Source organism: Strix uralensis, chromosome 18 (assembly GCF_047716275.1).
Source record: "Strix uralensis isolate ZFMK-TIS-50842 chromosome 18, bStrUra1, whole genome shotgun sequence".
Classification (NCBI taxonomy): domain Eukaryota; kingdom Metazoa; phylum Chordata; class Aves; order Strigiformes; family Strigidae; genus Strix; species Strix uralensis.
Window position 1 is genome coordinate 834,798 of NC_133989.1, and position 12,937 is coordinate 847,734.

Genomic DNA, 12,937 nt, shown 5'->3' on the forward strand with positions numbered 1-12,937 from the left:
TGCCTCCCTCTCCTCTCTGCATCTCTGAATTTCCACGGGACACGCAGATCCCAGACCATCCCCTGGTTCCTACGAGAGCGGCCGGGGTGAGGGGGGATGTCATGGGGGCTGGGGGTGCTCCTGGGTCTCTGGCTGAGCCGAGGGTCCCAGGGATGGTTTGGGGCAGCCCCTCTCTGAAGGATGCTCCATCATATTCAGCAGGGCACAAGGATCTGAGGACAGTGAGAGGTGAACAATTACCTCCCAATGAGCTAATTATGTACAGAAACAGCACAAGGCTGATTAAAAAAAAAGTTATCACAAACTAAAGAGTGTGTGGATTTACGGCATACCAGCTGTGCCGTGAAAACTGCCTGTCACCCAGAGGTAGGCAGGAGATTGCTTGTGCCTCCAAGAAAGATCTTGGCAGTTTAAAGGAGTCTTGAGAGACAACAAATAAAAGAAAATGGGGAAATAAATACAGAGAGGAAGGGAAAAGGAGAAAAGGAACATGAAAGATGACAGAAAAACCCGAGTCTGAGGTTCCAGGTGGTTTTCAGGGTGGATTTGGGCTGGGCAGGGGCAGGACAGTCCCATGGGCAATGATATTACAGCCCTCCCAGCTATTCCCTGTCACCCTAGGAGCAACAGGCGGCTTTAGAGCCTTCAATTAGCAAAGGTTTCATTGCTTCAACAGGCAGCTGAACCGCAGGACAGAGCCCGGGCACAAATAAACCGTGTGGTTCATGCAGAGTTCACCAGCATCGATGGGTGAATTACCCCCATGTCCCCGAGCGTCCCGGGACAAAGCCCCAGTAAAGCCCAAGGCAGGTGCTGGTGTGAGGAGTCCTCCAGATGACCAAGAGACCCCACGGCTTTGGGTCCAGGCCCTGAGAAGAGGCCGACACATCTGGGTCTAACGCAGTGTTTGCTGGGAGGGAGCTCCCTGCCCACCCTGAGCTGGGTGTCGGGTGGGCACAGCTGGGGCTGGGCAAGCAGGCAGGGGGCTATGGGCCTCTCACCCCCCGCAGCCAGACCCCCAGCACAGCAGGGTCTGGCCTGAGTCCCTGGGGTTCACCAGAACCAGCCACCCATACAGGCTTGAGCACCCGCTGTGGCTGCAGAGAGGGCTGGACTTCATTAAACCCGAGCGTGAGAATGCCAAATACACCCACATCCTTCTGAGCATCCACCAAAGAGTCCAAAACACACCATTTGGAGGCAAAAAACACCTGTGTTCCTTCTGTTCCAAACAATGTAGACAGGATGCCACATTTGCAGGGAAAAGACCAAGCTGTGTAAGGTAGGGTGAGAAATGCGGTGGGGGTCCTTCGGGCAGGCAGGCTCCCATCCCTCCGGGGGTGGACAGGGCAAACCAGGGGTCCCTTCCCAGCCCGGTGTCCCCTGCTCACGCCGACAGCACCATGAGATCCTGGTGAAGTAAAGGGGTCATCTTCACTCTCACCATCCTCTGTGCAAGCGACGGGCGCTGCCTTTTCTCTGGCGCGGAGCTGAGGAGCTGGTGGATGAACCTCAGGGAACACCCGAGCACTTACTTCGATGACGTCGATGTCCGCGTTGGTGAAGTCGATGTTCAGCAGCCTGGGGAGGGGGACCCCCGCTCCCAGCACGCCTGCGGGTCACAAGCCAGCTCAGTGCTGCAGGAGGGGGGGTCACTGCCGAGCTCCTGCCCAGGGCTCAGTCCCCAACACCATCCTCCCTGCGTGCAAACCCCTCCCTCCGCCAGCAAGGCTCTCCAGAAAGGTTTTGTGTGGTGGGACTTGGCGCTTTGGCAACACACATTGTTTGCTCTTGCCCTGCGAGGGGGCTGCGAGGCCCCTGATCCATGATGTGGGGGTTCACCTCCCGGCAAGATGCTGCCACCTGCAACAAGCCTCCCCCAGCACGTTGGACCCACGGGCTCCCACTCCACACAGCGAGGTGAGTTACACCTCCAGAAACTGCCGCAGAGTGCACAGCCCAGCACACACCAACGCACGGACCGGGTGTAAGAGCTCCCTTACTGTTCATTGCGGGCAGGAAGGCAACGTCGAAAATCTGGCCAACGAGCATCTTCAGGAGCGAGACCTGCAATGTGGAGAGGGGTCACATAGCGCCGCTGCCAGTCCCGGTCCCGCAGTCAGCCCAGCCTCACCGTGGGCAGGTGGGGATGCTCCGCTCACACCCGCTAAACCCAACCTGAACCCCCAGTGCTCCAGCTCCACACCCAGCTAATGCAGACTCCCGATTTCACAGAAATTGGACTTTGAGCATTCTATGGCCAATTTTTAGTCCCAAAATAATGCCATTCCACGGGCCCTTTCCCCCCGGCTGCCCGCTGGAAGCCAGCCACGCTTTGTCCACAGGTCTCCTGCAGCAGGAGAGCCCAGGATTCCTCCCAACTTTTGCCATCATCCCCTGCGAGGCACCAGGATGAGCCTCCCCCAGCACATCCTACAGGGATGTCATGGACATGTGTGGGTTGGTCTGTGGTTCACTGAGGACCCAAAACCTCTCCCTCTCAGTGAGGATTTTTTCTGAAAATTGCTCATGGATCATCCATGAAAAAAAAATCCATCCCCAGAGGTGACAGGAAGGTGCTATTCAAAGTACAACACAACCATTACACCGTAACTGGCCCTTATTTCTCCCAAGCCAGTATCTACCAGCACTTTGCTTTCTGCAATAGATTTTACATGTGCTGAGGCTGTTTGTGCTCTTACATCAAAATCACCGATGGATGAAGACACCAAGGAGAGACCAGTCCTGCAGGAGGAAGCAGAGGTGAGTAAAGTCCAGGCGTTCCTCTGCTGACCCAGACCTGCCGATGCCCTCATCGTCACGCAGCCCAAGAGGTCCCATGTCCATGGCCACCCCCGGCCACCCCCCAGATGAAGACCAGTGTCCTACTTCTCCAGGCTGACTCTGATCTTCAGTTTGTTGTCCTCGACTGAAAACTGGGCCAGCAAGGAGGCGTCCTGTGGTCAAAGAGAGAGCTCAGGGCAGGGGTCGCTCCTCCAGCCCTTGCCCAGCCGTGTCACGTCAGGTGCAGGTCCCATCCACGGGCACCCCCGTGCCGGCTGTGTGGGGAGGGGGAAACTGCAGGAGGAATTTCTGCATGGGTTGTTCATACATACGATATTCAGAAGGCAGAGAGACTTCTGGACATCATCTGAGTGGATCACCATCACCTCTGCTGTAGCCCTGAGCTGGATCACACCTTTGTTTTTCTTTAAGGTCACCACCGGTGCTTCAGAGACTGCAATTTTCAGCAGCAATTCATGTGACTCGGGGTATGCTTTGAAAACCTGTCAACAGCCAAAAATGGAAAGTTTCTGCTGGCAGGAGCACAAATGGTGCTGCAACCAGGAACCACAGAGCAGGCTGCCTGCTCCGGCAGCACGTGTGCCGTGCTGCGCTCAGGGGACAGATCCGATCCTGAATGGCTCCAGTCCAACAATCGGTGTCTCAGCTGGCTGGGGTGAAGCCAAGCCCCGCGGGTGCCCTGAGCCCTGCTGAGAGCATCTTGTCCTGGCCGGAGGAGCCGACAGCCCCCATCTGCGCAGATGGGGCAGCCCCATGGCTCGTCCGTGACCCAGGAGAGCTGCAGAAGACAGGGTGACAAACCGGGCTCTGGAGTGTTGCTGTTCCCAGTTGTGGACCGAAGTCAGAGCTCGTTCAAGTCCGTGGGACATCTGAGATGATGTGTCTGTGGAGGAAGGGACAGGGAGACCCCCCTGCCCCGGGCGCTGCTTCTCTGACCAGGTTACTTGAGGTGCAAGGGGGAACCAGGACTCACCGCAGGAATCAGGGCTCCAAGGGTCGATGTCGTCAGCGGTGGGAGCTCAGGAAACTGTGACAAAGAGAGAAATGCTGCCTCTGTGTGTGGCGCTTTCCAGCAGAATCTGCTTTCACCAGCAACACCTGAGGCTTTTACCACCTCGTCGCTCCTTCACGTTTTTTGCCCTAAGATAGCAGAGACCCTGACAAACGGCACGGAGGTGCGAAGGTGTCGCATGGCAGGAGCGGGCTGCGCGTCCGACACCGCTGAGTCCTTCCAAGGCCAGAGCCAGGCCACGCTCCCCACTCACCATGCCGGTGGAGATGTCCAGGTCCAGGGCACCCTCCTTCTGCAGGACAGACAGCATCGAGCTGAGGAAGTTCACGGAGAGGCCCAGCTGGGAGGAGCTGGTGTCCGCCATGGGTGGCAGGGGCGGCATGGGGACCCATGGTGGCGTGGGGACAGTTTCTGGCTTTCCCAGCGGAACGTCCACCAGGCCTCCTGCCGCTTGCCTGACAACGGCCTGGAGGTACAGGGGAAGGAAGCAGAGGCCAAAATGTTCGCAATATTTGCCTTTACGGTTAACTTCATGCACCTTCAGCGTGAAATCGCTGCATGCACGACCACGCCAAGGCAGGGGCCGTGACACTTCCTTCTGCAGAGTTCATGAAATCCAAACCCCGCTGCGCTCTCCCGTGACGGCGGCGGCAGCAAGAGCTGGGCACCGAGCTGGCACCTCCCCGAGCTTTCCACAGAGACCTCAGAGGCCACTGCCCAGGTGTAGGCAGCCCAAGGAGACCCACCCGAACCCAAGCAAGATATCCTAAACCTCGTACGTGGATGGAAGGTGCAGGACTTACGTTCAAGTCTACCTCGAGGAACTGGCCAGTTACCAGGGGAAGGCTGGACACGGTGTACTGGATACTGCCCAGCAAACCCAGGGGCACCAGTGCTGGGGGAGAGGAGGGGAGTCAGTGATTCCCTGCCGGGCTTGGGTGCAAATACCCGCTCCCCCACCCGGCAGCTCTTCTCCTCCCAGAGGAGCCCGGGCTCAGGGCAGCCGCTTGGCCCCATCTCCGAGTGCTCTGTGCGGAGCAGCAATACTGCAGGAGACGTCGTTTCCCTAACGAGCCATGCGTGCCACTGCTGCACATGGAGGGGGCAGCTCACAGCCCCTGTTAATGCCACCTTTATGCACCCATGGGTCCTTCTGCCCACAATTAGAGACAGGGAAAGGGGAGATGTGGGGAGGGGAGCGTATCCTGCAGTGTGCTGGGGCACTGCTCCCCTGGCTGCTGCCCGGGGGGGCCCTGCTCCCAGTATGGGGCAGACCGGGGGTCCGCAGGGTGAAGCGGGGGGTCTGCTCTTCCCAGCTGGGGTGCAGCAGTGGAGGTGAAAGTGTCACAGTCCTCATGCAGCCAGAGCGGAGGGGACACAAGGGGCAAGGCAGGGCAAGGTGTGGGACCCCGCAAGAACTTACAGTTCACAAGACCCAGCTGGTCATTGACGAGTCCCAGGGCGATGTTGACCACGGGGCAGAGCTGCAAGAGCCGGGGAGGGGCAGTGAGTGACCCATGTGCGGAGCCCGACAAGGACACGCAGCCCAGCTCGGCTCTGCCGCTCTCTCCCCGGGGATGGGAGCCCTGGGCGCGGGGGTGGCAGCACCCTCTGGTGACTCTGCTGTGCTGCTGAGGCTGCACCCGCTCTGGATCGGGCCCTGGGCACCTTGTCCTTCGTCAGAGAAGCAGGGTTAGGCCTGGGTCCCTGGAGCCCCCATGGGGCGGCTGGAGAGGCCCCAGGGCTTTGAGGATGGAGAAGAGATTCAATCAGCCCAGAAACTCCCAGGCTCTTGGGCAGAGCTGGGCCAGACCCGCTGGCCTTGTGTTTGGAAGGAGGCAGCAGCTTCTCCCAAGCAGGTGGGGACATGGCGTGTGTCCCCCACTAATCCCAAACCACTGGGCAGGGGGACGAGCAGCCCGGGGACAGCAGCCAGGACATGAGCGATGCTGCGGGGAGCTGCACTGCAGCTTTTCAGACTCATCGCTCCTATCTGGAGCGGAGGTTTTTTTCTGACTTACCAGATTAGGAAGAAGTCTGTTCAGGACACTTGCCAATAAATTATCCACAACTGGGAGCAGGCTGTGGAAAAATAAAGGAGCACCATGAAAAAAACCTGCTGCAAAGTAAATGGGTCTTGTTAAACAATTCCCTGTGAATAGCACAGACCTCCCGGAGCAAGGCAATTGCAGCAGCAAAGTGAATCATGAATGCTGGGATTTTGCATGAGATAAGTGTAATTTGCATCCCAAAATAGCCAGTGGGAAATTTATTGCTGCCTTTTATCTACTAGGTCTCCTTAGCCTCCCTAAATGAGCAGAAACAACCTCAGCCCAAGTGGTTTCTGTGATTCACAGACCATGTGCTTCGTTTCAGAAGACCCTGTGCAATGTCTGTTAAAATGACCCGTGAATGTGGCACATGGGACAGAAATGACCCTCTGGGGCTGCTGTGGGGACAATTTTACTGTGACTGCATGAGGGGCACGCAGGGACCACCACCACCAGCAGCAGCCCTTTGCTCAGCCCCGTGACGTGGCCAGTGGGTGACTGTCACCTCAGGGACAGCGGCTGCCGGTGCCGCAGCCACCGCAGGACTGAGCCACGCGATGGGGAAACGTCCTCGTGCTGTTGCCGCTCTGCAGGTGCAGGCTGGGGCCGGCAAAGCCCAATGGCAAAGTGGCTCACGCCCGCATCGGCGTCCACCTCCGTCACTCACCCTCTCAGGAGTCTGACTTTAATGCCACCAAGGAGGGTATCGCATCCTTCTGCCACCAGTTTGGGGTAGCCCGTGCTGTCCATGGTTAGCCTGACCCGTGACGTGATGTTCACCTCCACTGCGATGTCGAGCAAGCCCAGGAGGCTGCGCAAAGGGGAGGGAGCAACCTTCAGAGGAGCAGGTCCCCCTGCCCCGAGACACCCGTCCTGGTGGTGCCACCAGCCCAACCTACCACTTGGCATCGAGGGCCACCCGGGTGTAGAGGTTGAGGTGGACGCCGACGCCAGGCAGGAGCTGCAGGGACACCCTGGGGAGCGTCAGCCCCACGATCCTCAGCCTGAGGGGACAGCGAAGGGACATGACACGTGAGGACTCTGAGCCCAGCACCCCACCACCCGGCTCTGCCACTCGCACAAACCCACTGCTCAAGGGCTGGGCGAGTCAGAGGCCGTTTAGCCCAGAAATGGCAAAAGACACCAAGTTTCCTCAGTTATTTTCCCGTTTTAGTTATTTTGCAGTTTTATCAGAAGCTTTGTTCTAGTCGCTGCCTTATTGCTTGTGCTTCTGCTTGGTGCTGGGCTTCAAATAAGAGTTAAATGGGACGGTGGCAAACAAGTGAGGGTTGGCTTGGGAGTGGGGGCACTGCTGCCCGGGGCCGAGGCGCAGCTCGGTGCACCCTCTATGGACGGGCAAGCGCCTTTCACCTGCTGTTTAACTTTCCTTGTGCAGCTCAAGAGGCTCTTTTGGCACCAGCAATGCAAACCTGGCAGGGCTTCCAGGCAGCACCAAAACTCAGCTCCAGAGCAGATCTGAGCATCTACTGAAGCACCACCACTGCCCCCCCAGACAGCACGGAGGTTGTCCCCCCTGCAAGGAGAGCGCAGGGTGCTGTCCTTACCCAGTGAGCCCCTGGACGGTGCTGAGCAAGCCGCCTTCCCCGAGGACGCCGAGCAGGCCGCCGCCTCCCAGCAGCCCTCCGTTGCCAAGAAGGCCACGGGGGCCACCGAGGATCCCTGCCGTGCCGAGGACACCCCCGTCACCGAGCAGACCTCGCTGTCCCAGCGCTCCTCCAGCACCCCCCGCGGGGATGCCATCCCTGGGGACATCGCCACCAGCCACCGGCCAGCCTCTGGGAGGGTTTCTGGGCCCACCACCCTGCAAGCCACCGCCAGCATCACCCCCTCCACCAAGCAGTCCTCCAGTCAGCCCCCCCAGCAGCCCTCCACCAGCGCCGCCCAGCAAGCCACCAGTAATACCACCAAGCAGACCACCACCGCCGCCACCAAGGACCCCTCCTCCGAGGCCACCCAGCAGGTCTCCCCTTCCATCCGTGGCGGGACGTCCGCTGCCGAGCGGCACCTCTCCGAGGGTGCCTTGGAGGACATCGCCTTGCCGGAGTGAGCCTGTAAGAGCTGGAGACGTCGCCCGCCGTCAGCCCCCCGGCCACCGCCGCAGCCTTTGAGCAGGGAGCGGCAGGCAGCTGCCAGCCCCCTGCCTGCACTGTTACACATTGTGTTCCTCAAGCGTGGGCTATCGAGGGGCTCATGCTCCCTGTCACCATCACTGCCTGGCCCAGTCTCCATCTACCTGCTGCCAGTTTTTCCCATTTATGATGCAACAGAAAAAGAGCTTTGGGCTCCAGGGCAGGAGGCACCTTAAGACCTATGTAAAGCAGCGCAGGGGAACGTGTCTGCAGCCGCACCAGCAAGACAGAAAATGGTGTGGCACAGGCACAGGGTTGGGCATTGATAAATCCTAAATGTGAGATAACTGAGGTGCCGTGTGGCTCACACCTCCTGAGCCGGGCGGGCTCCCGGGAGGAGCAATCCCCCACACCAGCAACGTCTTTCTCCTTTTAGGACCCTGGCCAGTTGAAATTTTAATTCCATAAACAGTGACTCTGGGTTCAGCGTGGAGGGGGCGGTTTGCACACCAGCCTCGTGCTCTTCCCCTGCCACCTGCAATTCCCCTCCCTTCCCCGGCTGATGGGGTGGTGCTGGTACCACCGTGCCACCCCGCTGGTCCCCCAGGGTCCCCCAAGGAGGAGGCAGAGTGACTCACCATCGCTTAAAACACCTTTGCTGAGCCTGAGGACGGCAGCGCTGGGCTGGCTGAGCGATGGCGGCAGCAGCGCGTACAGGAGGGCGATGCCCAGAGCCGCTGCCATGGTGTCCCCTGCTCGGCCGGGAGAGCTGCGGGTGCCGGCAGGACCTGGGAAGGGACAACGGGAGAAGGGTGGGGATAGGCTGGGCGAGCCCCGGAGGTGAAGGGCACTCGGATATTCCGAGTAGGGGAAAATGTTTCAGTCAATAGAGCACACGAGCTGTAGGAGAACCAGAGCACGAGTCGGGAACTAGATCTGGACACACAAAGCGGGGAGAGGGGGTGTCCATACGCATCTGCAGGACCTTGTCAAGCCACTTTCTGCACAACCCCAGCGCCTGTTTGCTTATTCCCATTTCTGGGCACCCCGAGCAACCTGCCCCTTTCCATCCCTGGTCGCTGTGACATAATTTTAAACTTACAGTATGAAATCGTTACTCATAACCCTTGGACTACACTGAGCTTCCCTCACTAATAACCCCCCTGTAAATGGGTATGCAAATTAATGCTGCAATTATACTCACAACCAACATTTGGAATAAAGCCTTTCTTTTTAAAATGGCATGTTTTAACCTTGTAACAATAAAAATAATAATAACAACCATAAAAGGAGATTGCAACATAAAAATCCCTAACTTCTGTCAAATGAACATGGTTTTTTCTTCAGAGAAGGGTTTTCATTTTACTGTAGCAACCTTCTTTTCTGATTTTTTCAGGCTAGTCACTAAATATAAACTAGAATTACTTACCTGCATTTCTACCATTATTGGTATTATTCCGGTGATTTTTCCTTGCTCACCAGAGTACGTTGTAAGGCTTGTAGGTAAAATGGGGGCTCTGTCCCCCCAAGCCTACAACACCCCGTACCACTACTGCGACCGTCTGTCTTTACCTGGCCTTATCCTGAATTTCAAAGCCTGGCTTTGTTCTTCGGTGCTCAGCTCTGTGTCAAGGGCAGAGCTTACAGCCGGCCATAGGCACCTCCGCTTTAACATGTGGGAACGGGGGGTCCTTATATAGTGAGGCTGATGCAGAAAATGTGGAAAGATGCCTAAATTGTAAAAGCTGGGCTAGTGGATTGAGCGTATAAAACAGCATTTGTGGTTTTAATATATTCCAATATAAATAAAGATTTGTAAAACAGGGAAAAGCATTGAGCAAGAGGTTATTGGACACCTGTTATCAGGCAGAGCTCTTACCCAAGAGCCCAGAGCTCCAGCAAAGGAGAAGGAGCCTGAGCCTGGGGCTGCAGCATGTGAGGGTGCCTCTGAGCCCGAAAGAGCCGTGCTGGAAAATCAGCTTATTCAGACAAATCCCCGCTAACACTTGCACACCGGCTGTCACACACAAACTACCGCATCGGGGTAATTTTTCAAGCTTCCAGCAAGCACATGGGGAGGTTCCAGAGAAGCACCGGGAGATTTTTATCTCCTTTAACACTCGACCTGCGAAGCAGTTCCTGAGGATCATCCTCTTGTCCCCTCAGCCACGGACTATTTCCACAGCCTCAGAAAAGCCCCTGCACGGGGTGGGGACGAGCTGCTCCACTTCAGCTCCAGCACAAAAGGGCACTTTTGTCCTGGTGACCTCAACACTTAATAACTTCCTGAGATAAAATGTGCTGCTAACAACCTGGTGCATCTTACACAATAAGGGGATAATAGGCTCCTAAACAAAGCAGCAGGAAGGCATAAGCTCAGTTTATCTCTGCCTGGCTCTGAACAGAGCCTTGCACAACAAGCACCATGGGGGATGTGCTGCAAACGAGCGCCTGGCAAGGAGCCGCCCCCCTGCAGCGGCTGCAACAAGAGCCCCAAATAAACGGGAAATGTCAGCAAACGCTTTGCTAAACCCGCGCCGAGGACCCGTCCTCTGCCCCTCCTCAGCCTGGCACAAGTGGCACCCGTGAGCACCGAACCCCAGCTCCCGCCTGAGCTGCTGCTTCACGCCCTGTGCCACCACCTGAGCTCCAGAAACATTTTCTGTCGGGTACCAGCTCGCTCGCTGCAGGTACGGCCGCATCGCCAAGGAGGCTCCGTGGGCCGTCTGGCATAGGGGCACGGTGGAGACAAATGGATGCTGGCAGCCAGAAAGCCCAACCAAATAAATATTCAGAGAGATAAATACTGAGACAGATAAAGATTTTTATTGAGAGAGCAATAAGAGACCAACCCTTATGCCTAAGAAAGAGCTCTGCTTCCTGACTACGGATGTTAAAAGGGGCCACAGACACCCCCCCAACACCCGCCAGCTGAGCAGCTTTCCCTACCCTGATGCCAGGCTGTGCCAGGACCAACCAGAGACGGTCGCCTGTTCCCCCCCGGCTACAGCAGCAACGCAGGGGGTTGCTCAAGGGAAAATGAAGATGGAGACAGCAGAGAGGAGCAGGGCTCTGGCGCTCGCGGCGTGTTGCCTGCCTCAGACGGTGAGCTGGGTCAGGGCTCCTCCCGAGCAGGATCCTTTTAGAGCAGGCTGGTGGAGAGAGTCGTCTGCCTGGGAGAAGCAGCACAAAAAACATTCAGTTTTCTCATTTGGACTTTCACCAGCTTTTCCCTGTATCCCAGGTGTGGTTTTCCTGTGGGCCCACACAGGCTCCTGGAAGAGCAGCCCGTGGGAAATGGGGCTGGCCGGGGCGGCGCGGGGCTCTGGGCTTGGCAGGGCCCTGCCCGGGGTGGGCATGTCCCTCGCTCCCCAGGACGGCAGCGCTGGGGCACACGCGATCCTTACATCGGTGACGTCCACCTGGGCCTCCCTGAGGCTGGTGTTGAGGATGTTGGGCAGAGGGACCGACACGTGCAAGGCATCTGCAAGAGCAAGCGGAAGCACCTTGTCACGGGGCGGGGGGGACCCCGAACGCGGGCAGAGAGGGAAGGGGGACAGTTTGAGAGAAGAGGGGACCCAGAGCCCGGCCGTACCGTTAATGGCAGGTACGTATGCAGCTGCAAGGACTCGCTTGAGCCACCCTGCGAGCGGGGAGACCTGCAGGGAAAGGAGACGTGGGTCAGTGTCTGAAGATGAGAGCAACAATTATTGGGATGAAACCAGCCAGGTCAGGCTTAGCAATTCAGCTCTGTCCCTGCAGGATGTTCAGAGCTATGAAACACAAAAGCTGGGAAGTGTCCTTCAGCGAAACCCTTCCAGGACTGAGGGTGAGCACAGGGACACGCTCTTTGGGTCATTTCTTCCTGATTATTCCTCCCCCAACACCCCTGTGCGCTGCCAGCAAGTGAACACATACACCCAGGGCACAGGGGATTGACAGGGCAGGCAACGACTGGCCTCTGCCAAGAGAAGAAGAAACAAAGACTGAAGAAAAATTGGCATTTCTGTTCTCCTTCCCTACACAGTCTCTGACCATCAGAGCACTCACTGCAGCGCCTCAGTCCCCAGCTGTGTGCACTTACACCGAGAAGGTTGAGTCCCGGGGGTGCCCGTGTCACGTTGATGCTACAAAAGATAAACACAAGGTGGAGTCGGGGTGCATCGGGTGCAGCCCTCCCCCAGCTTTCCACACGCAGCTCAGACCCTTTCTTGGTCTGGGATTTGTCTCACCCACATACAGATACAAGGATTTGGAAAACAGGGCAACTTTTTTACAACACTCTCATCACTTCTGAGGGGGCTGAGGTTGGGGCTGGGAAGAGGCAGGAAAGCTCTGGCAGCCCTTTACATCTCTACCACACCTACACCGCGCTCCCCAGTCACGGCCACCAGCCCCATGGTGTCGGGCTCCCAGAGTGTCCCCAGGCAGAGCCCCCTCCCCGCCCGCAGCTCTACCTGTCCAGAGCCAGGGACACTCGCAGTTTGCCATCCGAGACCCACGGGACGACATTCAGAACCATGTCCTGAAATTGGAACAACAGAAGAAATGAGGTAGCGCCCAAGACTGAAAAGAAAACCCAGAGTATTTGTAAATAACTCATTCTTTGAAAAAACACCTGTCTGTGCCTAGAAATGGCATTTTTTTGATGGATGGCATCATGTATCTCTCTCCCTGGGGTTCACCCTTCCTGTCTTTATTTTGTATTATTCCTTAAACATCTCACTTGCACTTGGTTATGAGCATTTGTAAAGGACCGGGCACCACCACTCTGAAGATGTAGTAAATGCCAAAGCACAAGTACCGCAGGGCTGAGGGCAGGACAAGGCATGGGGATGCCACAGAACAGCCAGACTCACCCTGCGCCCTGTTTCAGAGGACTCGGCCCCCAGGAGCCCACTCACCGTGTCGAGGGAGAAGAGGGGCCTCTGGGAGGACTGCAGGGCAGGGCTGAAGATGTTGATGGAGGCTTTGAGGGT

At 57.3% G+C, this 12,937-nt stretch overlaps 1 protein-coding gene across 1 annotated transcript; it reads right to left on the bottom strand.

The window, feature by feature from the left end:
* Positions 1-1,387: 1,387 nt before the first annotated feature.
* Positions 1,388-10,660, bottom strand: LOC141951888 (BPI fold-containing family B member 4-like). Its single transcript, XM_074888696.1, has 21 exons — positions 10,557-10,660; positions 10,383-10,437; positions 9,838-9,905; positions 9,531-9,581; positions 8,854-8,894; positions 8,597-8,746; positions 7,816-7,947; positions 7,434-7,602; positions 6,768-6,872; positions 6,536-6,679; positions 5,839-5,899; positions 5,241-5,301; positions 4,621-4,712; positions 4,071-4,283; positions 3,779-3,832; positions 3,117-3,287; positions 2,890-2,957; positions 2,703-2,745; positions 2,004-2,067; positions 1,536-1,612; positions 1,388-1,411 (listed from the first exon to the last, which is right to left on the bottom strand). Exons 1-21 carry the CDS (start codon positions 10,658-10,660, stop codon positions 1,388-1,390), a joined length of 1,947 nt encoding a protein of 648 aa, XP_074744797.1.
* Positions 10,661-12,937: the final 2,277 nt, after the last annotated feature.